This window comes from Notechis scutatus, chromosome 2 (assembly GCF_049901735.1).
Source record: "Notechis scutatus isolate UNSWTSFEM ecotype Mainland chromosome 2, rNotScu1.2, whole genome shotgun sequence".
NCBI classification, from domain to species: Eukaryota; Metazoa; Chordata; class Lepidosauria; order Squamata; family Elapidae; genus Notechis; species Notechis scutatus.
Genome location: NC_142010.1, coordinates 248,312,363 through 248,338,257, shown reverse-complemented (window position 1 = coordinate 248,338,257; position 25,895 = coordinate 248,312,363). Strand labels below are relative to the sequence as shown.

Genomic DNA, 25,895 nt, shown 5'->3' with positions numbered 1-25,895 from the left:
GGTTTCCTGGATTGGAAATTATATTATCAAGCTGCCGCCCTAACATGGATTAAAGATTGGATAATCTTAGGGGGGGGAAAGACTTTTATTCTTAGAAGGGCACGATTTGCAGCAGGGCTGGCATGCATATCTATGGCCTAATAGACATATAACACATCAATACTTTGTGAGACATAAAATCTGACAAGCTCTAATATTAATTTGGAATAAGATCACAAAATTGGCTTTCCTCCTTAGAAGCTATATCATACCCAAACGTCTAGAACAAAAAAAAAAAAAAAGAGGGGTAGCAATATATATCAAAGATAGATTTTCAGCCAAACAAATTTTCAAAGATAACGAAGGAAGAGTTCTAATTATAGAGGTGGAAATGACTGACAAGAAAATAATAACAGTGGCAATCTAGGCCCCAAATGGAAGTCAGGAACAGTTTTTTTTAAAACCTACACAACACAATCTGTGATATAGAATATGAAGAAATACGTTTAATTGGAGATTTCAATGCCATAGTGGATAAAGAACTAGATTATAAAAGTAATGAAATTAGGAGAGGAAATAGAACATTTTTTGATATGGTTAAGGATCTAGACCTGCAATATGTATGGAGAGAAAGGAACCGGGAGGTATGACAATTCACTCACTACTCGAATAGACACGAATCATACTCAAGAATTGACATGGTGTGGATGTCAAGAGGAATCAATACAGACATTAGAGAAGTGGATATCAAACCGAGTCTTTGGGCCAATCACAACCCTATTAAATATAGCTGGAGAGGACGCAAGAAAATAGCAAGATGAACAATGCAATGTGTAATTTTAAAAGAGAAGGAATTTAGATCAAGAATGGAAAAGAAATTGGGCCTATTCCTTAGTGAAAATAGAAAACAAAAGATATCAATACAGAATCTCTGGGATACGTCTAAAGCGTATATGAGAGGGGTGGTGATCGCATATATGGTGAAGAAAAATAAAGAGAAAAAATACAAACAGAAAAAATTACAGGAGGAGTATAAATGACTAGAAATAATGCTACAGAAGACCTGCAATTGAAAAATTTCAAACAACAAATGAACCAAGTCAAGCATAAATTACAATTGCTAGAAAAAGAATTGGCACAACAGTTAAAACAAACAAAGCAGATTTTTTTCAAGTACGCAAATAAACCGGGGAAGTAGCTAGCACACAAATTGAGAAAACAAAAAGGAAAGAGGCAAATTAGAAAATTGCAGGATGAGTTTGGGAAAATTTATTATCAGGAAGAGGAAAAAAGAAACATAGCCCAGAAGTTCTATGAGACTCTATATAAAGAAAGTGATGAATACTTAGAACGAGATACAATGGAATTGCTAAAAAGGGCGGAGCTGTCAACAATTCGGGAGGAGACAAAAACGATGCTCAACAAAGAGATCAGAATGTCTGGGGTGCTTGAGGCAATAAATAACAAAACATTAACAATTCACCAGGCCCGGACAGCCTCCCAGCGGAAATATACAAAGAACACCAAAATACCTTAGCACCATTACTAGATGTATTTGATGCAGTTCTAGATGAGGCAAAAGCTCCACAATCCTGGCAGGAAGCAACTGTAACCTTGATACCGAAAGAAGTGGACCAAACGCTAATCAAAAACTATAGACCTATATCACTTTTAAATGTGGATTATAAGATCTTCGCAACAATAGTAGCAGATAAACTTAAAAAAATCTTAAGCAAATTTATCCATAAAGACCAAAATGGCTTCCTATCCAATCGGCAAATAAAACAGAATTTGAGGACTATATTGGACATTTTAGAGTACTATGAGATTCATAGCAGTCAACAAATGGCATTACTCTTCCTTGATGCACAAAAGGCTTTCGAGAACATTAAATGGTCATTCCTTTTACAACAAATTAAACATATGGACTTTGGTGAGAAATTCTTCAATATCGTTAGTACGATTTATTCGGAACAGAAGGCTAAAATAATTGTTAATGGAGAGGTAGCAAAGGATTTTAAGATCCAAAAAGGAACTAGACAGAGCTGCCCATTATCACCATTACTTTTTATACTTACCCTGGAAGTATTGATCATAATTGTTAGAAAAGAAATGTTAATAAAAAGCCTAGAGATTAAAAAAGAGGCATTTAAATTACAAGCATTTGTGGATGATTTGTCATTCATTTTGGAGGATCCAGAAAAATCAGGAACAAAATTTATTGTGTTATTAGAAGAATATGGCAAAGTTGCAGGGCTAAAAATTAATAAGGATAAAATGAAAATGCTAACTAAAAAGATGAGAGAAGCAAAAAGAGAATCCGGCTAAAAATGGATATACAGATAGTCAAAAAAGTTAAATATTTAAGAATTATTATTTCGCCAAGATGCACCACATTTAAAGAAGATAATTATGATAAATTACATCAACAAATTAAAGACAATTTGGCAAGATGGAGCAACCTAAGACTATCATTATCAGGATGGATTTTGGTAATTAAAATGAATGTGCTCCCGAAATTGTTATTTCTATTCCAAAACATACCTATAAACCAAAACTTCTTTAAAGAACTAAACAAGACAACCTCTAATTTTGTATGGCAGGGGGAAAAAACCGAGGATTCAACTTAAATTATTACAAGAAGCCACAGAAAGGGGAGGTTTTGGCCTCCCAGATTGGGAAATTTATCATCAAGCAGCTTCACTTACATGGGTTAAATACTGGATACTATTAGAAAATAGAAGAACCCTGCAGTTAGAAGGACACGACTTGCAACAAGGATGACAAATACTCATTTTTGTATGTAGTTAATAAAGGTTATGTATAGATTCATAAAGGCTTGCTTAATAATCAGAAAGACTTGCAACAAGGATAGCACACATTTCTATGGACTTGACAAGCCAGGCTTACATAGACATTTTCAACAACATAGAATTAGGCAAGCACTATTTAAGATTTGGAATAAAACTAGAAAACAGATATATTTAGAAATGCCAAATTGGATATCAATATTGGAGGCAGTAACATATCCAAACCTATTGAAACAAAGGAAAGCTATCCCTACAAAGATGTCTTAAATGGGGACAGAGAGTTAAAAACTAGACAGGACCTAAAACAGCATGGGATGGATCTAGAATGGTGGGAATATTTACAGCTACAAGCAAGGTAAAAACAGGATAAAAAAGAATGGGGAATTAACATGCAAGAAACAGTCTTAGATAAAATTCTCTTAGGATCAGAGGATAAATTGATAGGAAAACTCTACAAATTTCTATTAGCCTATAAATTAGAAGAAGAACAGGTAAAGGAGACTATGTGGTATCGACCAGAGATTTTGGGTACAGCATTAATTTAGATCAATGGCAAATAATATGGGATAGAAATAAAAAGATCACCATGGCCACTGCATATAAAGAAAATCTGCTCAAAATGTTCTATCAATGGCATCTTCCACCAGCCAGACTGGCCAAAATGTTCAAAAGTCAGATCCCAAATAGCTGGAAATGTTCAATAGAATGGGGAACATATTACCATGCGTGGTGGTGCTGCAGAAAAGTGCAGGAGTATTGGCTTAGGACGGGGAAGTGGCTGGAGGAAATGTTGGGTCTTAAAGTAGATCACCTACCAGAATGCTTTCTATTAGGAATTATGTCAAAAAAATATAAGAAAGATGAGCTTTATTTGATTATACATATTATTACTGCAGCAAGGATAACATTTGCCCAGAACTGAAAAGAGACAGTTATACCAAGTGAAGAAGAAGAAATAAACAAAATCTTACTATGCGCTGAAATGGACAAGTTAACTCTAGAAATGAAAAACAAAGATAAATCGGCATACTATGCAATTTGGGATAAATTCTATCATTGGTGGGAGCAGAGAGGAAGGTCTTAAGTTGGGAAAGGAGTTGTTCAAAGGGTATATGATTGGATGAGTTGAAAAGAAGATGAATGATGTTAGAAATGTATTATATGAATGAACAAATGTATATATGTATATAGTTGAAGAATTCTTTATAGGAAAACATATATATATATATGCTATATTGACCCCAAATCATGTCAAAGTGACTTCACCATGTTCAATGTTTTTAATTGTTTTGTTTAATAAAGTGTTTTTTTTAAAAAAGAATGGGGAATAAACTGCCAAGATACAATTCTAGACAAAATACTATTAGGACCAGAAAAGAAACAAATAAAGAAATTATATAACTATCTATTAGATTATAAGATGTATAAGGAGCAGGTGAAAGAACCAATGCTAACCTGGGCCAGAAATTTTGGTTATAACATACATCTGGATCAATGGCAGCAAATCTGGGACAGGAATAAAAAGATCATTCTAGCCACATCTTATAAAGATAATCTGTTTAAGATGTTCTACAGATGGTACCTCCCACCCACCAGACTAGCTAAAATGAATGGTTCCCAATCTCCAACATGCTGGGAATGCCTAAAAGAATGAGGCACTTACTATGTGGTGGGAGTGCAAGAAAATGCAAGAATTTTGGCAAAAAAATTGGCAATGGATAGAGGAAATGTTAAATTTAAAAATAAATTATACACCAGGAATGTTCTTACTAGGAATAACAAATGAGAATCTTTAAAAAAGCAAATCTGTATCTAATTATAAATATTATCACAACCGCAAGATTATTGATTGCTCAAACATAGAAATTAAAAGAAATACCTAATGATGAAATAATAATAATAAAAAATCTACATTGCGCCGAGCTAGATAGCTTAATGTTAGAACTTGAAGGAACGAGATACTTCAAAATTCTATGAAATATGGAAAAAAATTATAATTGGAGGGATATGAAAGGAAGTAAAAAAAAATGTAAAATAGAAATTAAAGAGTTTATACTACAATAAAATTTCTAAGATAGAAATGAATATAAAGATTTACAATGTAAAGACACACACACACACACACACAAACACAAATGCTATATTATTTGATGACAAATACTCCTTTTTGTACATATTTAATAAAGATTAATAAATGCTATGTATAGATTCATAATTAAAGGCTTGCTTAATAATCAAAAGAAAAAGAAAAAGGACTCATCATATAGTTCTCTCACATTGCAGGTTAATTATCGTTATTTCAAATATAAGCAGCTAATGCATTCAGTAACATTTTCAAAATGTCATTAAAATCAGCAAGAATTATTCTTTTTAGTGGCAGCCAATTTGCAAAATATCCTGGTATAAGTAATGTAAACTAATATACTGCTGAATACTATCTTTGCAAAGACTTTTGAATACTACAGCTACCTGAAATTAACACAGGAAGAGAGATTGGCAGTAGTCACACACTTCTGTAAATTGTCAGGTAAAATGTGAGGAGGGGGAATTCAATTCTGTATGAAAAACAGTTTCGATGGATAGAACTAGAAAAGGGTCAAATAAATCTCTCCATTCTGCACCTCTCAGGCACAAAGTTCTTGAGAACTAGGGGAAACTTCTAGAAATGATTTGGGAGGAATGCAAAGGAGAAGATTCTATCCCTGAGTGGAAAAACACTGTTGGACTTGTTTATATAGTATTGGGTTTCATACACTATTGTGAACAAAATGTTCCCATTATCTTGAAACTGTTCATGCATATGCTTTAGAGACTGCGAAAGCAAGTAGTTTTCAAAATGCATGAATATTTCAGCACTTGATAGGTAAAGATTATTATACTCCTAATACAAATACACAGTTAATTTTTTAAAGGAATGATAGTGTGTATTTTGCTATATTAGAACCTACTTAATGGAGTACCTGTCCTTGGGAGTAGAACAAACAATTAAGATAGCCAACCCTCAGCTGCATTATTTCTTCTTGTAGTAGGCCTATCCAAAGCACAAGCAGGCCAGTTAATTGTATTTAAGTCTACATTCTTGTATGGGATGGGGGAATACTGGGAATACAATAGCCAGTTTGGTATGATACGAGAAATACGGTAAATAGAAACATGGTTTGTAGTAGAAATATGAATATTAGATTGTAATAGAACAGTAATGAATCCTAATTCAAACATGGAGAATTAAAAAAATTAAAGTTCTTTCTGAAAACAAAAGTATTATTAAAGATTCTTAGATACCACACTGAAGTATGAGCAAACATCTTTAGATTAACTTTTATATTACTTGCTTTAAAAACTGAAAGAGTTCCAAGGTATTTTGCTGAACCAGTAGTATACTACTCCCATTGAAATTTACAGTTTAATATTAATACCAACTGTATATGACTTCACCTTATTCTGAAAAGCATTCTGTGGAATCAAGCTTTTAAGGGCTAACAACTTTGTTGGTCTGAGATACAAACCAATTATATTTCATATTTCAAGATGCAATAAATGGCAAAACATTGATTTTTCCAGGAGTTTCTCATTCAGAAACAAAAATAAGTCATTTCAATCTTTGTTTCCCAAATATCTGTAAGGACTATTTTCACATTTGGATTGATGCAGCTCATTACTTTGTGAAGAATTTTGAATACTCTCAATGACGTCTTCAGTCTTCTAGCAAAACAGTACGTAGGGCATCTTCTGTATTGATTAATATTGATGCTATTGCTCCATCATTAAATTCAAATGAAGTTCCTCCATCTACTACCATACAGGCATCCCAACAACGAGAACGAATGCAAACTCTGAAAATACATTAAAGAAAAATATTTCTGACAAACTATCAAGTGAATAATTTCAAATGCATATAATATAGAAGCAACACATACCGTATTTATCGGCGTATAACACGCACAGGCGTATAACACGCATCTTCATTTTAAGAGGGAAATTTCAGGAAAAAAAATTAAATTTCTAAATAAAAACTTTGAAGCAAAATAAGGGTAGCTCAGAACTTTTTTTTATTAATATTATTACCACTTATAAGGTAAATCAGTGGTCCCCAACCTTTTTGTACCAGGGACCGGTTTCAAGCAGAAAATTTTTGCAAGGACGGGGGGGAGAGAAGAGAAGGAGGCTTCGCTCTCTCGCTGCTCCACCATCCAAGGAAGAAACTGCTTCAAAGAAGCGGGGGCTTTTCCTGTCGCCGCAGCTATTCCGAAGCGCCCGTTCACCCCCACTCCCACCCGCGCGCGCGCTTCAATCCACAGTGTCCCATTCTGCCTGCCTGCCTGCCTGCCTTAGTTTCTGGTTGTTTGGGAGCAGCTTCGGCTGAGAATAATAACTATTCGCCTCTTTTACTCAGCCGAAGCTGTTCGATTCAACCATTAACGAAGGCAGGCAGGCAGGCAGAGCAGAGCACTGCGGGCGGGCGGGCGGGCGGGCGGACGGGGTGGGGAGAACGGGCGCTTCAGGGAAGCTGCGGCGACAGGAAAGCCCCGCTTCTTTGAAGCAGTTTCTTCCTGTGCTGGTGGAGGAGCGAGAGAGCGACTGAGAGAGCTGACCCAGAGAGAAGGACAGGCTTCGGTTGCTTCCTCCCTCCCCTTCTTTCATTTGTGTCCTTGATCCCCGATCCCAGCAGCATTCACCGAAGGCTTCTTAACATTATATCGGCGTATAACACGCATACATCATTTGCCCCCTATTTTCAGGGGAAAAAGTGCGTGTTATACGCCCGATAAATCTGATATTTGATAAGATGTTAAGATGAAATAATGTGGTCATTTAATCTGGTGGTGGTGGTGGAATGATGTTGCTAAACTATAGATAATCCTCGACTTACAATAGTTAATTTAATAACCATTTGAAGTTACAACATCAATGAAAACAGTTACTTATGATCATTTTTCATACTTATAATGGTTGCAACATCCCCATGGTCACATGATCAAAATTCAAGGCTTGGCAACTGACTAATATTTATGATGGCTGCAGTGTCTCAGGGTTATGAGATCACCTTTTGCAAGCTTTGACAAGCAAAGTCAATGGGGGAAGCCAGATTCACTTAACTGTGTTACTAATTTAACAACTGTAATGATTCACTTATCAACTGTGGCAAGAAAGGTCGTAAAATGAGGCAAAGATCACTTTAAAAGTCTTGCTTAGCAACAGAAATTGTGGTCATAAGTCGAGGACTACCAGTAATGGAAAGTCTACTGAACTTCTGGTTTTGTTACAGATAGGAATGCCTAAGAAAAGATTCAGGTTGAGAGACATTCTTGAGGGAAGATTTCAAAATTCTATTGTATTACAAAAATAAGAAAAAAATTTCTTCAGAGTGCCCTTTCATCCATTCTGCTGAAATAACATATTTAATTATGTTTTTCCCCAAACTATGGTAGGAGAAAGAACTGTACATATCATTTTCAGTGGGTATCTTCATGAAACATTAATTACAAATGGAACCTTATATCATTGCAAAGGTAGCTTTGGGGAAACAAGCATGAAATTTTTCATGCTTTTTCCTGTAAACTGAAAAGAAATACTTAATTGACTAACATTATAATACTATTTTTACAAAACCCATCATCATTTTAAAGGACATACTTTTTTAAAAACTATAACTGCTATTAGTTTTGCTTCCACTGGAAGAAATAACCTTTGATGCATTTTTTGTTTGCTCTCATTTAAGTCAAATATATTGTCCTTTTGATTAAAAAATGTCCTTTATGAAGGGCTACAATGCCTGCAAATTTCCTATATCCTTATATTATAACGTGATAAGAATTTGCTGGAAACACTTTGCATTCAGTCCCAAAAGTGGCATCAATGGGCACAAGAGAACAAATGTAGCATATAAGCTTTTTAAAGCAGCTAAGTCTTTTCCATGGTTTGTATAGCTACCTCCTGCAGCTCCACATGATCCAATAAAAGATGCACCTGCTTTATTTTAAAAAGTTGCAAACAGGTGCTATATTTACACTCATGTAAACTCAAAAATTGTTTTGGTATTGGTCAGAACTACTACCCTGCCTTACTGATTTTAACTAATAGTTAATAAAGACAATCAGCTTTGGATTTCCAAAATAAAATTCAGATTCCTACATTGTATTCAGGGACCTAGAGATCAACTGAAAGCAATTCCTTCCAGATCTGAATCTAAAATAGCTGCTACTCAAATTATGGTTAGATAAACACTTACTATTAATACTTACTTTGAAGCAAAGCCTCGTTGCCGACTACTTGAAAAAACACGGTTTGAAATGGGTTCTCGTATACTAAAAAACAACCTAGGTTCCTCTGGACTATAGAGCAGTGATTCATTATATCCATTTGTGACTGAAAAAGCAGAAGACAATCAATCAGGTTCTTTAAGTAGAACACTTAGAGTTAGTGCCAAAATCATCTTTTTTTATATATAGTTAAATTTTCTGATTTTATGTAACACAGAAAAACTGTAGAAAGCTTGTGGAGATTCTTAAAATATTGTGGAAATTAACTTGCTTAAATCTGTTATTTTGTAAGTTACTAAATGTTATGTTAGTCCAGGGCTGTCAAACTCCAGGCCCATGTGTCACACGCTGGCCATGCCCACACCCAGTTTAGGAAAGTGGGCAAAAGTCCCAATATGTCACATGACGCCACCGTGACGAAGTGAGTTTGACAGTCCTGTGTTAGCCTATCTCATCAGATATTTTGGAAATATGACATATTTGAAGAAGCACTTGAACTACATACAATTTATTTTATTTATATATACAGATGTAAAAAGGAGTCCCTGCAGATTTTAATTTGCTAGTCATTGCTGGTGGTGCTCATCTCTGTTTCAAGGCCACTGAGCCAGTGCTGTCCTAAAACATTTCTGTGGTCATGTACTATGCTTCTGAACTGCTAGGTTGGCAGGAGCTGGAGCGAGAACAGAAGCTCATCCCATTACGTGGCACTCGGGTTTTGAATCTGGGCTGCTGGCTGCCATCTTGAAGCCCAGCACTGCCCCCATTTTTACTTACAGATGTAAAAACCTTTAAATTAATGTATTATATTAATGCTTGCAAGTTAAATGCATAAAATAATGTTGATTGTTTCTGTAACTCTGACAGTGGTGGGATTCCATTTTTTTTTACTACCAGTTCTGTGGGTGTGGCTTGGTGGGCGTGGCAGGGGAAGGATACTGTAAAATCTCTAGTCAGAGGTGGTATTTTCCGGTTCTCTGAACTACTTAAAATTTCCTCTACCGGTTCTCCAGAACTGATCAGAACCTGCTGAATACCACCTTTGAACTCTGAAATCCTGAGCAAAACTGAAGAAGAAAACAAATTGGTAAACCACAATGATTAAACATGCTAAAAATAGGCCTCACCTTTCTGTATTAGTTCCTTATTCAATGGAAGCTTCAAATTCTCATAACTTTTAGCTATTAAACCAAAAGAAAATTATTGGTTATAGAAAATTATATTTTGCATTTGCTAGACAACATGTTACAAAGAACAATACTCACTCTTACAAAAATAAGAAATAAAATTCTAAAAGACTTCTATTTCTGACCAGCACCTGACCAAACAATAAGAGAAATATATACAATATATATTGCCACTTTTACAGGATAATCTCATCTAAATCAAGGGTAAATATGTATGTCTGTTATATATAGGAAAATAGGAAAGCGATAGATTCCCCATCCCTGATAAATTTAAGGGCAGTTTCCCAAAATGCATCCTTTGTTCTGATTCAAGATTATTTGTTAAGCAAAACAATTTGGTTTCGTTGAACAAAAAATATAATAAAATACAGATTTTATTTTCTAAAGCCATGTACAGTTCTTTAAAAGCTTTTCAAGTCTTATAAGTATTCTTCTTCAACTTATTTACCCTGTTGCAGAAATTAGACCTACAATATAAGCACAGTTTTAACAGGGATGTAACTTTTATATCATTGTAGTAGTATTTCAAAGTGGTGTTATTGATGTATAAGTGATAAATATTTAGCCTCTGAAGAAAGACAATGTACTTTTAGGCTATTTTAAGTTCAGATTAAATTAGACAATACGCCAAACAATTCTTTACTTCGTTTTCAATGATGAGCATGTCATTAGGAACTCACCAATCTTAAGAATTTCTTCCACAGCCTGATTTGCTATTTTGTTGATATTAAAAGACCTAAAAGAGAATTAAAAATAATACCTAGATCAACTCTAGCTCGGAAGCCTTCGTCCCTACCTCTAAAATTTATTATTTTAATTAATTAATATTCATTACTATTGTTTGACTTGGAAGCTGAAGAAAAAATAATAATAAAAATGTGGGCTAATAAAGTTTAACAGCAGTTTAAATAAAACAGAAATTCCCAAAGCCCACAACATTGTTCAACCATTCAAGTTTTTGATTTAAAGGCTACCTAAACATTGGGAAATCCTGGAAATTATCAAACAAAATGAATTTACTTTCAGTTTGTTTTCAGCAAATTGTAAGCATTTCTTGGGATAATATTAAGCATGCTTAACTCTTTATCTAGAAAAATTGAGGGAGTAGTAGAATTTCAGTCAAGTAACCTGGCAGATTAGAGAAATTATGTCTATTTTTGAGTACTTACAGAATGTGTTCTAGAAAACAAACATTACCTTGAATTCTAAAATCGTAATATTTCATAAGGATAGTAATGTATGTATTTTATGAGTATTAAAATATGTTTAGTAGATAGAAATTTATAATAAAAAATAACAATCAATGATTCTCACACATAGCATATGCAATTAATTGTTAGAGTTCTTTTTATTTTCTGAATAATAATATTCTATGTATCTGTATCATAAAAGCCTGCTGCAATGCATCCCAAACTTTTTTTTAAAATATTGAAAAAATTTCCAAAGGCTTCTATAACTGAAGGTAAGCCATCTGTGCTGTTGACAAATGCAAAAGTCTTTTCAATACCAAAGGCTAACCATTTAATTCTATTTATTCAGAGACAGTAACATGAAGGATGTACAATAACTATGCCATTCCTATTCAAAAATTTATAAGGATTTTAATTTTTACTGATTTGTAAAAAATGTTTTATGCCAACCAATTTATATTTTAAGATGTTCAAGCTTATAGCCTTCCAGAAACATGTAAAAATGAGGGGGAGTTTCCCCCAGAAAGCCTTTGATTATCTATTTTCTTATCATCTGATATAAATTATTTTAAAATATATAAAAGGAGACAATTTGATGTAGTGGTTAAGCTAGTTCCTAGTCCAATGCCTTAGTACAGTGGTTCCCAAACTTTTTCAGTCCACCATCCCCTTGGTGCTAGAAACTCATCCTCAGTGCCCCCCACCCAGGGGTGGGATTCAAATTTCTTAACAACTGGTTCTGTGGGTGTAGCCTAATTTGGGGGGCGTGGTTTGGTGGTCATGTGACTGGATGGGCATGCCGCAGGTCCACCCCATTGAGCCCGCTGCACCGGAGGGACTTGCCTAAGCAAGTCTGAGTGGAGTGGTGCAGCAATCAATGGGGTGAACCTGAATGGCCGGCACCTAGAATGTGGCTGCAGTGGCGCGTTGGAGAAGCAGAGCAAAGCTGGAGGTCAGTAATTTTTGCTGCAAAAAACCTCCAGCCGCTGCGTGGTTTTTTGGTGCAGCTAGACTCCAGTTGCACCGAAAAAAACACACGGCATCTGGATGCTTTTTGCAGCAAAAATTACCAACCTCTGGCTTTGCTTGCTCCGCTTCTCTAACGCACTGCTGTGGCCGTCAGCGATTGTCACGCATGCATGCGATGTCACACATGTGCAATAAGGATTGACTGGGCAGGGAATGGAGGAGGCGGGCAGAAAGGAACAGGGCCAGCCAGGGGCCCGTTTTATCGGTACTCCGAACTATTGGGAACAGTAATGAACCAGTAGAATCCCATCCCTGAATTGCGCCCTACAAGAAGCCCACCTCCAGTGCCCCCCTTGCCTCTTAGAGTCCTCCTGCTGGCCCCCTTGCCTCTTAGCGCCTCCCTAAGGCATCCCACCACCCCCACAGGGGGAAGTACTGCCCACTTTGGGAACCACTGCCTTAGTACATTTGTTTGAAATCACCTTAAATGAATGTTTCTCAGAAAAAAAGTCCCAAACATTAAAATACATTCAACATTTTTTTCCAGATATTTTTTTTCAAATACATACACAGGGTGACATATAAAATAGGTAAGGCTTAAAATAACGCAGTAAATATAAACCCTCTACAACTTACTTCTTATAACAGCGGTATAGCATGTTGTATCAAAATAAAGGTGCTATATATTATTCCTTTTGGAAGATTTCCACAGATTAAGTGATACGACAGAAGCACACCAAACTTACCAAGCTTTTGATCCTGTTCCAGTGCATATATTGAGACCTGAGCTCTTTTGTTTCTCCCATGGACCATCATCTACTGATATTTCATAATAAGAAGCCCTACGAAGGGAGAATTTAAAACTGGGTTTGCAGGACTTATAGTTCACCCTGAATAAGACAGAACACAGCCCGACATCAGGCATGTACCAGTCTAAAAAGGCTAATTTCAAACATGGCTGAAAATTTTATTATTAATTTGTATGCAGCAGTTTTAAAAAGTAGGTTTTAAAGAATAAAGATTTATTTTTGATGGATAGGGTTTTTTTAGATCAGTTTTCAAAACTCCAGCATGTTGTTAGTACAAAAGCAAGCCATTTTGAAAGCCTTTTAGAATTTTCTGGTAATTTTGTTTACAATTAGCAGGAATCTACTAGTATTGAACACAACAGAAACACATACTAGTTTCCCTTCTACATAATTGTCCCAACTTTCATTAAAATTCAAAATGAAATTCTGAATTCAAGCCACAAGTGAGAGAAATCCCCTTGTCCCTTATTTATTTTTACTTCAATATGAAGTTCTATTAGACAATGCTAGAAAAGGCAATTTTTACATAGCTAACATAGCCCAGTGGAACAGTGATAACTAAAATCAAAAATCCAATACCAAGACATAACAAGCAAGGTGAAAATTAGACACATTAAAGACCGACTAATGATTTTTCTTTCAACAACTCACAATAAAATGAATATGTAAGACTTCTTGAAAAATATAGCATTTAACTGCTTTCTCACAGGCTTCAGAAGCAAAATATTATTATTTGGATTCAGTAATCAAGTATGAATGCAATTCAATAGATTAATCAGTAAGAAAGCAAAAGAATATAAAGATTGATTGAGGAGACAGGTAGTTTGGAAATGTTTTAATACAAATAAAGGTTTACAGGCTATGCCAAACAGTAATGCTTGCAAGTAGATGTTTAGCATACCTGGATGAGAGAGACTCTCCAATAAAGACTTCATTTAACGATCTTACAGGCAAGAGGTGTGGTTCAGAAATCTGAGATCCTGCAATCATGGGCAAATTACATGGGTGAAATATAGGCCAAGCAGATGTCTCTAAAAACACACTCAAACATGAAAATGTCTCTGAACTAAAATTAAGATGATCCTTATTTTCAGACTTGATACAAAGCATTCATTTTATACAAACCTGACTGCATCTGTTCATAGGAGCTCTGCACTTAATAGAAGCATTTGATTTCTATTCTGAATATGTCCTCCTACTCTGTTGAGATGGTAAATTAAGAGCTGAAGATGACAGTTTAAGATTGGGTACTATCATCAATCAGAGATGAATACATTTTTGGAGAAAAACAGTACTCACTTTGATCCTGAAATCTTCCATTAACATGGGCCCTGCTGTGCTGTTCTTGACTCAGTTGCTGTTCATGTAAATCTACAGGGACTGGATTAATACCAGTTCCTTCAAGGTACAACCGGATTCGTTGCCTCCATTGCCATCTTTAAAGATGAGGGATAACACAAAAAGTAAAGCAACTAAAACAGCTGACAATTTTTTTCATGAATCACCACTACAACTGACCCATACAACATTCAGAAAAGGATTAACTATTTCATATAAACATTACTTAACTCACAAAGAAATTTAGTTGATGGGAAGGAAATTCATACTCTTATTCACAGTCTAAATTATTAAATAATTTCTGAAAGTTCTAGGGCAATTTAACTTCAAGTATCCCAAAGACAAAATGTTCTTTTTCTGGTTTTCTGATGTTGGAAGAGATGAATTTTCAGAACAATACAAGATGATTTAGTGTGAAACCAATCAATCTAAATATTATGCAATCTATTTAAGGAAAAGAAAAATGCAATTATTGCTTTAATATTCCTCTTAATAAAATTAATGATTATATTCCTATTACAATCAAATTATGACTTATTTAATTCATTATTTTTGCCAGATTCATGGTCACATATGTACACAATATTTAGAAGATAATCTGTAGGCATGTCACCAAAATATAAAATAACCAATTCCTTATTTACTTTAATTATTTTTAAAAATACTGGTTAGCATATCTAACAAATATTAAGCAGAATGGTAGTATACCAGCTACTGAAGAATAACTGGTAGATTTGATAATCATTGTACACAATGATCAGAAATTTATTATCTTATTAACAGAATTAAATTTCTGATTGAACTATAGCGTATGATCAGCTTAACCAAACATATACATATCTTTTTTTTAAAAAGCTACTCTGATTATTTTATTTTCTTCTAACATTTATAGAGCCTTCTCACGTCATACTTTTCAAAATAACAATAGCACCTAGACTTATATCCCGCTTCCCAGTGCTTTACAGCCTTCTCTAAGTGGTTTACAGAATCAGCATATTGCCCCCAACAATTTGGGTCCTCATTTTACCTACCTCAGAAGGATGGAAGGCTGAGTCAACCTTGAACCTGGTGGGATTTGAACTGCCAAATTGTAGGCAGCTGGCTGCAGCAGAAGTAGCTTGCAGTACTGCACTGTAACCACTGCGCCATAGTGAGGGGAAAAAGTGTTTTCTAACCAATTCTCCATTTCAGAACCTATGTGATTTGCACTACATGTAGGAAAATGTGATGGGTGCTGCCGTGTGAAATAGGGAAGGGAAGGAAGGATTCACCATTATTTTCAACTTTATTCATAATTAAAGCCTGTCTTAACATAACTACCTGAATTGTTCCTACTGAAGATTCCTGCCAAGCCCATTCCTCCCACCATTTTTCCCACTCTGACAGACTTTCAGCATGTTGTATCCACTGAGTACATTCAGCTTCTTCTGGCTGTTGTAAGAAGAGGTATGTGTATCCCATTAGACCTTTGTCCATTTTATTTGGTATTTCTGCAACCCTGTCATGACTTCATCAGATTAGCACACTTTTATCTCTCAGTGGCCTTGTTTTTAATGCTGATACTGTTACTACTCTCTATTTAAAAATAGTGAATTTCATAATTAAGTTTATTTACACTGTTGGATTACACTGATTTCTACCAAGTTATATTAATCATCATATCATAGTTCTTGCCCATCTCTTGACAATATTTTGAGTTCATTTAAAACTGACTTCAAAATACGTATATGTGAAAATTAAGCATTGTTTTGCATTCAGTGATTCATATACTTCTACATTAATGTAGGATGGGAAAAAATAATCATTAGGTTTTATCCCCAATACATGTCAATTATACTTAGACAATATTTGTTTAAAACCTAAAAATATTTTTAAAGACAAAGTTATCTAAGGAGTTAAGTTTATATTACCTGAATTCACCAGTATAAAGTTTCTGCAAAGCATCTGGAAATGAGTGCGTATATCGTACAGGTAAACACAAGTGGCCCTCAGATCTGTATATCAAATAACAATGGAGAAATAGTACATTGTATTAGAAAACTCAGTACATTTTTGAAGCAAAGATTTATTCCCTCTCACCCATTGTAAAAGAGGAATGTGTCATATAATAATGGATTATATTACTCTAACTGAATTCTCATCCATTTTAATTGGTAAACATGGGGGGGCTGAGCTATCAGCTATTTCTCAGACACGTCGAATACACTAAAGTCTTTTATTTCACAACAATTCTCGTTTGAGACTTCAATTTAAATATTTAAATTTAAATATTTAAATGTATGCAGTGGACAAAAGCAACAACTCTCAAAAAACCCCATACCCATCACACTATTCCCTTCTAAGGTATGCAGTGTTAGCAAGCACAGAATGGGATTAAGAAATAGCAAGCGATAGAAATTAAAGGCATTTCTAGAAAAAAAAAACCATAGCAAAATACAGCAATAGCATTTCATTCACTATTTCTTTTCACAATGTTCCACCTCTCAGATGCTGAAGGATGCAGAATGAACAGATGCACACTGAATACAAAAGTGAGTGACAAGAAAGAAATACATAGAATGCATGATTGAATCCAGGCACCAACTGAATGTCACAAGGTGTTTTGGAATCAGCATCTTATTTTCCTGCAACTGCAAGGCCACTTCCCTCTCCTGTTCTACATCCCACTTCTGAAGCATTCCATTCTGACCACATTCAACTTATTTTGATATTTCTCTAGACGAACTCAACTCCCTATTCCATACAACAAAGAAGGTAGCAACATGCTCTTATACAGAAGCAGTTTTGTGTACTTGACAAATGTCCTTGCCTTACAAAAAGCCACATTTTTATAAGATCAGCAATTTAGGGAAATACATGTATGGTATCTTCAGTGGAATAAGGGAGATGAATACAACTTGCTCTCTGAGTATATTTTTACAACTATTTTCCTATAGTCTTTCGACTCTTCCTAATTTTTGCTGCAAATATTTGCTTATATGTTATACATTACCCCTTACAGAGGTTTGCCATTCCACCAAGCACCCTTTTTTTCAATATTACCTATTCATACTTCTCCATGAACTTCAGTGGCACCTTGTGATATAATTCTTTTCATTTTATTTCACCGTCTTTCCTCACATCCACTTTTCAATCATTGTTTGGAGATTAATTTATCTTCTAATACTTATTCATATAGGATTTTACTCCTCCTGCAGTAGTTGTTCTTCCTCTCTCATTTCTTTTACTTCTTTTCCTCTTCCTCCATGTCCATTTTTCCCCCAAGATTCACTCTTGACACTACCAAAGTGAATCAAAGCACCTCATCACCCAAGCATCCTTCACCAATCCTCTTAATTTTTCATCATAAACACAACTAACAATTTTACATGTGAACTGATTTATGTTTACATATGAAAGAACTTCTGCTCAGACCATTTACATCATGTTTCTCTGTATGTATCTGTCAATTGCACAAACTGAGTTCTATTATATCAGATCTTTTCTTTTAGTTCCATAGATATGCAAAACATGTTTAGGTTCATTTTTTTGCAGCCAAAGTCAACTAAAGGAACCCTTTACAAGCAGAGTAAAAAGAAAAAAATACAACTCATGTCATTTGCTTCTCCTGCATATGCCATGGTTATCACACCAGTCCAAAGATATTTGTCTCCACTATCCATCATGGCTTTGATCTATAAGGCTTTCATGGAATACTTTTAATAATATAGAGAAACTGATATTAAACTATCATCTTAATTATATCTAAGCCATATGCAGCATTCCCTGCTCATAGTAACAATACTAGTAAATTTTGACACATTTTGGACAGAACTTTGCAAGCAACTAATACACAGTTTTGCCTACGACATTTTCATGTTGTTTTATGCAAATTAACATAGAGGCTATTATACAAGCTACCTACTGATGTTCTCCTTTCATCAATTCATGGTATTAAAAATACACAGGTTTTAAAAATAGATTAATTTTACTACTTTCAGATTAGATGTTGCTGATCAAGAGAACCAGTTTAGTGCAGTGGCTAAGGCTCCAGGCTAAAAACTGGGAGATCACGAATCCTGCTTTACACACAAAGCCAGCTATGTGACATTGAGCCTCTCAGCCCTAGGAAGAAGGTCATGGCAAACCATTTGTCAAGAAAGGAATCAAGGCTGATTTGAAGGCAAGCCTCCCAAACCCACAAATTACTGCTTTAGAGACAAAAGAAAGAGAGGAGAAAATAGTACATGATAAATATTCAAAAGCAAAGACTATATTATATTATTATATATTATATTATATTTATTATATTATATTATATTATATTATATTATATTATAATATAATATAATATAATATAATATAATATAATTATATTATTATATTATATTATATTATATTATATTATATTATATTATATTATATTAATTATATTATTATATTATATTATATTATATTATGTAGCAACATACAAGAGATAGAATTCATCTTGCTTAAAATGAAATGTCATTTTAATATATAATCAATGAACAGCAGTACGTTGTATAGCATTAGGTATACAGCCAAGTGGAAAGTACCACTACTTCAAGATAATCAAATGCTATTATCAAGTAACACTCAGTTACTCTTAGAACAACAAGACTTGGGTAAAAGCAAGATTCACAACCAAACATTAACTCCAATTTCCCCTGAACTCTGCAGTGAGAATTCAACTATTACATCAAAAAAACCTATAACATTAAAAGAATAAAATTTTTAAAAGGCAATAGATATGTTGATTTTAATCAGAGGACTCCCAAAAGATGACAATGCAATATTTACATTATAATGGATTCAAGATATATAATTCATGAGCTAAAAATGCCAATGAATGCACTTCTAATGAGAATTATATAAGCCATCAGACAAAAATGTCTTTTGATGCTAATGAATACCAGTATACTATTAGACTTAGTGTTGGATTTAGATCAGGAAAACCAATATTCTAGCTCAGTGGTCGCCAACCAAGGGACCGCGAGAAAATTTTGGTGGGCCACACAGAAATGTCCCCCCAAAGCACCCCCCAAAGCAATTAATCCAGGCTGAGCCCTGGATTATGGCCCACCCACCCCTTGGCTCCCACCCTTTTGCCAAGCGCAAATCTGCAAAAAACAGTGCATCCCTCATTGGGCAGGACGAGGTAATGGTGCTGTTGTAGCAAGAGGGGGCTGGTAGCACAGGCGGGCTGAAGTGGCGATGGAGATGGCCAGAAGGTGCAGGAGCACCGTGCTACTTGCATTTGCGTGGCACTCCCGCACCTTCCAGTTTGCTTCTCCTGGCCTGGGCACTTCCTTGATGGCCATGGGCTGTAGGGACGGCCCGGAGCATGAAAAGTACCAGCTGGTGGTGGTGGGAGTGGATGGAATGAGCAAGTTTGCGCTCACCATCCAGTTCAGAGGTTCGGAATGGAGCGTCGGCGTCAGTTTCCTCGTCCCTCTCGGCGCTCTGCTCTGCTGCCCCCCCACACGGCCCCAGCCATCGCTGCCCAGGGAAAGCACAGGAAAAGCAAGCAGAAACATAGCTCTCGCTAGGGCGAAAGAGCTGAGATCGAGAAAGGCACAGGCAAGAGAAGACGGAAGCTGCCGCCTTTGAAAAGCGCCACTTTCTGTTGCCTGTGCCTTCCGATCTCTGCTCTTTCACCCCAGCAAGAGCTATGTTTCTCCTCGCTTTCTTTTCCTGGGGGGGCAGCAGAGACATCAGAGCTGCCCCCCCCCCCAGCAAGGCAGGCCTGGAGGAACGAAAAGAATTGCAGGCGAGCACCGGAGAAAGGCGTGTTGGAAATGCCAACACATATTTCCAGCATGCTCTCCTCCGTCCCAAAGTAGGATTGAGTGGGGGGGAAAGGAGCAGGGGAAAGGAGAAGTCTGCTGGCTTTCCTTTGGCATGGGGCGGGGGTTGAGGAGACCAAATGCACAGACCAAAAGAGTGCCGAGGAAGACGGGCTCCTAATAACCAGCCTGTTTGTGCAGGCGAGAGTTTGAGCTTTTTTGGGCTCGACACCTCCCCCCTTCAGCACAGGGAGGGATCCTTCTCTGCTTGGAAGCGATGGGAGAAACCTGGAGCTTAGCCACGGGGAGTCCTCCTATGTGGAGGCCAAAGGGGGGGGGGTGTTGCCTGGTTATTAGGAGCTCATCTTCGTCAGCGCTTCCAGCCCAGCCCTCCTTCCCTCTCCTAACCCCAGGCAGCCACACCTGGAAAGGAGGGAGAGGTTTCCTCTGACTTGAGGGAGATGTGAGATAGCTCTGCTTTTCTTTCGTTTGAGGGGGAGCCAGTTCCTCCCTGCCCAAATCTTCCCAGCCTCCAGGTATCATGTGGCTTCTTAAATCCTTTCCCCCACAAAGGATGAGAGGCCCCTCCTTTCCCTTCGCTCTGCCCCACAGTTATGATTAAGCATTTACTATTTTATTATAATTAAATAAGCATTTATATATAATAAGCATCTATATCTATATCTATATTAAATTTATATTTAATATAAAAATAAGTTTTTATATTAAATATATTATATATTTTTTAAAATTCATATTAGAAGTCCTCGGGATTTAAAAGTACGAGTTTGGTGGTCCTTGAGGTCCAAAAGGTTGGCGACCCCTGTTGTAGCTCATACTTAACCATGGAATTCATTAGCAATTTTGTGGCCTGTTACTATCTCTCATTTCCACCTATCTTACGGACTAATTGTGGGGGGGAAATGAAAAAAGCAGAATATAACTCTAGTAAGTAAATAAAATACATCGATACTGGAAATTGTAGACCTTAATTTAGAACATCTGATTTATTTAGGAATATAGATAGATCCAGTTTGGTCTAGCAGTTAAGGCATCAGGATTAGGATTAGAATTAGGTAAGGATTAGTGGTCAAGTAGTTAAAGCGGGAGACCATGAGTTCTAGTCCCATGAAAGCCAGTTGGATGATCTTTGGCCAATCACTCTCTCTCAGCCCAACTTTCCTTACAAGATTGTTGTGGTTGGGAAAAGAGGAGCAAGGAGAAGTATTGTCACCTTGAGTTATTTGTAAAAATAATAAAGGTATGATACAAATAAATAAATATTTGACATCAAATATTTTAAAACAGTTACATTTATGAACTTACAGGAATATTTTGTATACTTACAGAACAATTCTGCTTTTTTCCAAATACATAATACTGTTAATTGAATTAACCTGACCATTTATGTTTCTGAGGACATTTTCATATAGGTAAAAGGTAAAAAAATGTGGGGGAAAAGTTGAATATAAAATAATGCACCATAAATATCTTACAGGGCTTAAATTTCTATAATGTGTCATTTATTTATTTGGCTACCCAACCTCATTACAAGATACAGCAAATCTTACGCTCACCTATCTGGATCTGTATTTATTCCAATAACTGGTTTTAATTGATCCAGTACCTTACTGGCCGCCAGAAGCATTGTTCCATCACCTAGGAAAATACAGGGCTTGGTATCAAAGCATGTTTAAGAATTTTTTAACATTCCAAAATGAAGTATTGGACAAACATCTTAAGGTGAGAAAAAGAGTTATATTGTGCTGATGTGTGCCTCACCACATTTGGGGGCTACTAACACATCTTTGAGGGCAATCACCTGAAACAGCAGAGGTACATGCTCTCCTGGAGAGGATAATTCTTGATTCGGATTCAGACTCAGTTAAACTGATAATTAACCTTCATTTGGTAAAATATTCTGATGGATGACTATTAGATTCTCCCTGGATAGGGAAGTATGTATTTCATGATCCTATCAGAGCTCTCAGCAATGTTTCACAGCAGAGTATCTTTCTGACTACTTGTCAGGTTTGGAAATCAGAGAAATTATTTTGCAATGGTGCATTTGAAACAGGCAACTCCAGTCAATAATTATGAGGGAAAGTCATCAAGCCTATTGGTATTCTAATATGGAGGGTTCAATAGTCCTTTTGCAATATTTATTATTTGATATATTGAGAGGTACAAAGTTGTTGAAATCATACTATAAAAATAAAAGACAATAAGAAATTAACAATGAACAATAATCCATTATGCTTTTCTTAATATAGTAAATTTCTGTATCAATGGCTGGTTGGGTTAAGGTATTCTCGCCAAATAATATATTCACCCATAAAATAATCCAAATACACTATCAAATCATACAAAAAAAGTACAACTATATCATCTAGTGAATTCAAATATTCATTCAGAGCATAACCTCTGTTCCTGTACTTAATGGAATAACTAGTTTTTTTGTGAAATCCAGAAGATAAGGATTAAACCAACATCTGCTGGGAAGGATTTTTGGAATATTGGAGAGGTAACTGAAAATACCTACTTTCAAACCTCATCAGATGGTGTATTTTTACAAATGGGAATCAGAAGGAAGTTGACCCTATTTGACTTGTTCGCATTGTCAGATAAGTTCAAGAGAAAGTGGACGCCCGGATAACTTGGTTCAGAATCACACAGGATCTTAAAAGTGGCAACCAGCACCCTGGCAACTGGAATCAATTTCCACCACTATGCAATGTGGCCATAAAGTGCAGCTGAATCGCTTAGCGGTAGCAAAATCTGCAATCCAGTTGCCACGATTAACTGAACCCCCCAGTCATTAAGCAAAGCAACTTCCTGCAGGCTTCCCACATCCAAAGTAAGTGGAGAAATCAATGGGAAGTGCCAGGCTGGCAGGCAGGTTGCTGCTATATTGGAGAGGGTGCATAAGAGTACACAAAACTATGATAAAGGCACAGTGCAGGCAAGGTGTGCAAGAGGTGCAGCAAGGGTCAGGGAGAATATGGTATGAGTCAGGGAATATATGTGAGAGGCATGACAAGGTCTGGGAGGGTGCATGAGGGTGTGGCATGGATTGAAAAGTGTGCACAAGGGTGTATGGGAGGCACATGTCAAAGAGGGTGTGCAAGTGATTGGTGCAAGCTGGGAGGGCTGGGAGATGGTGTGAAGATGGGGAGACTTATCCCAGAGGAAAGAGGTTCAGGGTAATCACACAGTAGAATATATTAGTATATATCAGTAGGTAAGAAAGTTATAGCTTTAGTTTGGCAATATTCTGTCACTTAGGTGTAAGAAAATAAAGGATTGGATTTAATTGGATCGTGCAGTCTCATCAGGTCCTGGCAGTTCACCAACATTTTTGTTTAGACTTACTTGTAGATTAGCAAATTTAGCTTTCATATTTCTGCAAATGTATTTACTCAAGTTTTCAATAACTCAAAATACATTTCCCCACTCACAAGTTAATACCTCCTGCTGCTATAACAGCATCTGCCCATTGGACAGTCTCTTCATCATAGTCTCTCCGTTTCACAAGCCGAACTTCAATCTTCTCATTTCTACAGAGAGATATTGAAAAGCAAGTGATTGTTCTCATTTTCATGGTTAAGAAACACAAAAAGTGAAGTCAGTCAATACCTCCTAGGAAAAAAAGGAAGTGAAAAATAAAGCCTAAATACTGACAAAATTCATATGAACTACTGACAATTTTGTGAAACAGATCAATAATTTACATTAGGCCAAGTTATCAGTTGCGTGAAAATATCCACTTATTGCATTCAACTTTCTCACATGTTAAATCCATGTAATCCATGCATCTGCAAGAATTAAACAACATCATTAGAATTTTGTTGATGCTTTATTAAGGTGAACCCAGGGGTGGGTTTCTACCGGTTCTGTCCATCTCTGTAGAACCAGTAGCTCTGAAGAGCAGCAGATATAGAACCAGTTCTATGTCTGCTGATGTTTTTGCCCACCCACCCACCCAGGCTCTTACCTGATCTTTATTTCCTGATTTTTCAACTTCAGCTAACGAGGCACAGCTGCAGTCAAAAAATCAGGAAAAGAGGGCTGTTTCAAAGGCTGCTTCTCTGCACGCAGCGTGCTGATGGCGTGCGGCTCGCAGCATGCAGGGAAGCACACATAAACCACCGAACCTCATAAATCCTGAACCGGTAGTTAACCCTGTCGTATCCCACCCCTGGGTGAACCCACTTGGAATCAGAAAAATGTAGGAACTAATTTGGTATAGTGGTTAAGGCACCAGGCTAGAAATCAGGACACCATGAATTCTCGTCCTGCCTTAGCTCTCATCCCTAGGTAGAGGCAATAGTAACACACTTGTGAAAAAACTTGCCAAGAAAACACCAGGAATTATAATGTTCATATATTGGCATTCCTTGACTTACGACAAGTTGCTTAGCGACTGTTTGAAGTTATAACTGGCCTCCCCAGGGTTGCTTATAATCCGGATTTGAAGTTCTAGTGATCACACACATCCCCGCAGCCATGTGATTGCATTTTGGGTGCTCAACAATCAGCCCACATTTATGGTTGTTTGTAGTATCACACAGTCATGTTGGCAGCTCAGATTAGGTGTTGCTGATTAAGAGAGCCAGTTTGGTGTAGTGGCTAAGGCTCCAGACTAAAAACCAAGAGACCACAAGTCCTAATTTATGTGCAAAGCCAGCTACACGACTGGGCCAGTGTCTTAAGTCGTAGGAAAAGGCCATGGCAAACCACTTGCCAAGAAAGCTGCAGGAACTTGTGCAAGCAGTCACCACAAAAGAATCAAGACTGACTTGAAGGCAACCCTCCCAACTCCCACATTATAGCTTCAGATGTGATCACAGGTGATCATATTTTAGGTGCTCAGCAACCAGCCCATATTTATGGCTGTTTGCAATATCCATGGTCATGTGACCATAATATATGGGTTTTTTGTTGAAAATTGGTGTTTACTTCTGCTTGCTGGAAAAAACACCCATTGTGAACAATGGATTTGACTTAACAATTAAAAAAAAGTTGTAAAATCCTCATCAGATGGTGTATTTTTACAAATGGGAATCAGAAGGAAGTTGACCCTATTTGACTTGTTCGCATTGTCAGATAAGTTCAAGCTGTGAAAGAAAAAAGAGAAAGTGGACGCCCGGATAACTTGGTTCAGAATCACACAGGATCTTAAAAGTGGCAACCAGCACCCTGGCAACTGGAATCAATTTCCACCACTATGCAATGTGGCCATAAAGTGCAGCTGAATCGCTTAGCGGTAGCAAAATCTGCAATCCAGTTGCCACGATTAACTGAACCCCCCAGTCATTAAGCAAAGCAACTTCCTGCAGGCTTCCCACATCCAAAGTAAGTGGAGAAATCAATGGGAAGTGCCAGGCTGGCAGGCAGGTTGCTGCTATATTGGAGAGGGTGCATAAGAGTACACAAAACTATGATAAAGGCACAGTGCAGGCAAGGTGTGCAAGAGGTGCAGCAAGGGTCAGGGAGAATATGGTATGAGTCAGGGAATATATGTGAGAGGCATGACAAGGTCTGGGAGGGTGCATGAGGGTGTGGCA

General features: G+C 36.6%; 1 protein-coding gene across 4 annotated transcripts in view; it reads right to left on the bottom strand.

Moving 5' to 3' along the window:
* NADK2 (NAD kinase 2, mitochondrial) overlaps positions 1-25,895 on the bottom strand; it is a 41,897-nt gene that overhangs the window by 5,662 nt on the left and 10,340 nt on the right. Inside the window, exons 1-10 of one of the 4 annotated variants that reach the window (XM_087958517.1) lie at positions 23,797-23,947; positions 21,906-21,987; positions 16,453-16,536; positions 14,504-14,640; positions 14,106-14,184; positions 13,142-13,285; positions 10,917-10,972; positions 10,177-10,230; positions 9,032-9,155; positions 6,225-6,622 (exon numbers count right to left, since the gene is read on the bottom strand). In XM_087958517.1, coding sequence (XP_087814643.1) covers positions 6,484-6,622; positions 9,032-9,155; positions 10,177-10,230; positions 10,917-10,972; positions 13,142-13,285; positions 14,106-14,184; positions 14,504-14,640; positions 16,453-16,536; positions 21,906-21,987; positions 23,797-23,929 — 1,032 coding nt within the window. In that variant the 5' untranslated portion in view covers positions 23,930-23,947 and the 3' untranslated portion in view covers positions 6,225-6,483. Of the gene's footprint in view, positions 1-6,224; positions 6,623-9,031; positions 9,156-10,176; positions 10,231-10,916; positions 10,973-13,141; positions 13,286-14,105; positions 14,185-14,503; positions 14,641-16,452; positions 16,537-21,905; positions 21,988-23,786; positions 23,948-25,895 lie in introns of those variants that run through there. The other 3 variants (XM_087958516.1, XM_087958518.1, XM_087958519.1) reach the window with 3 other exon arrangements.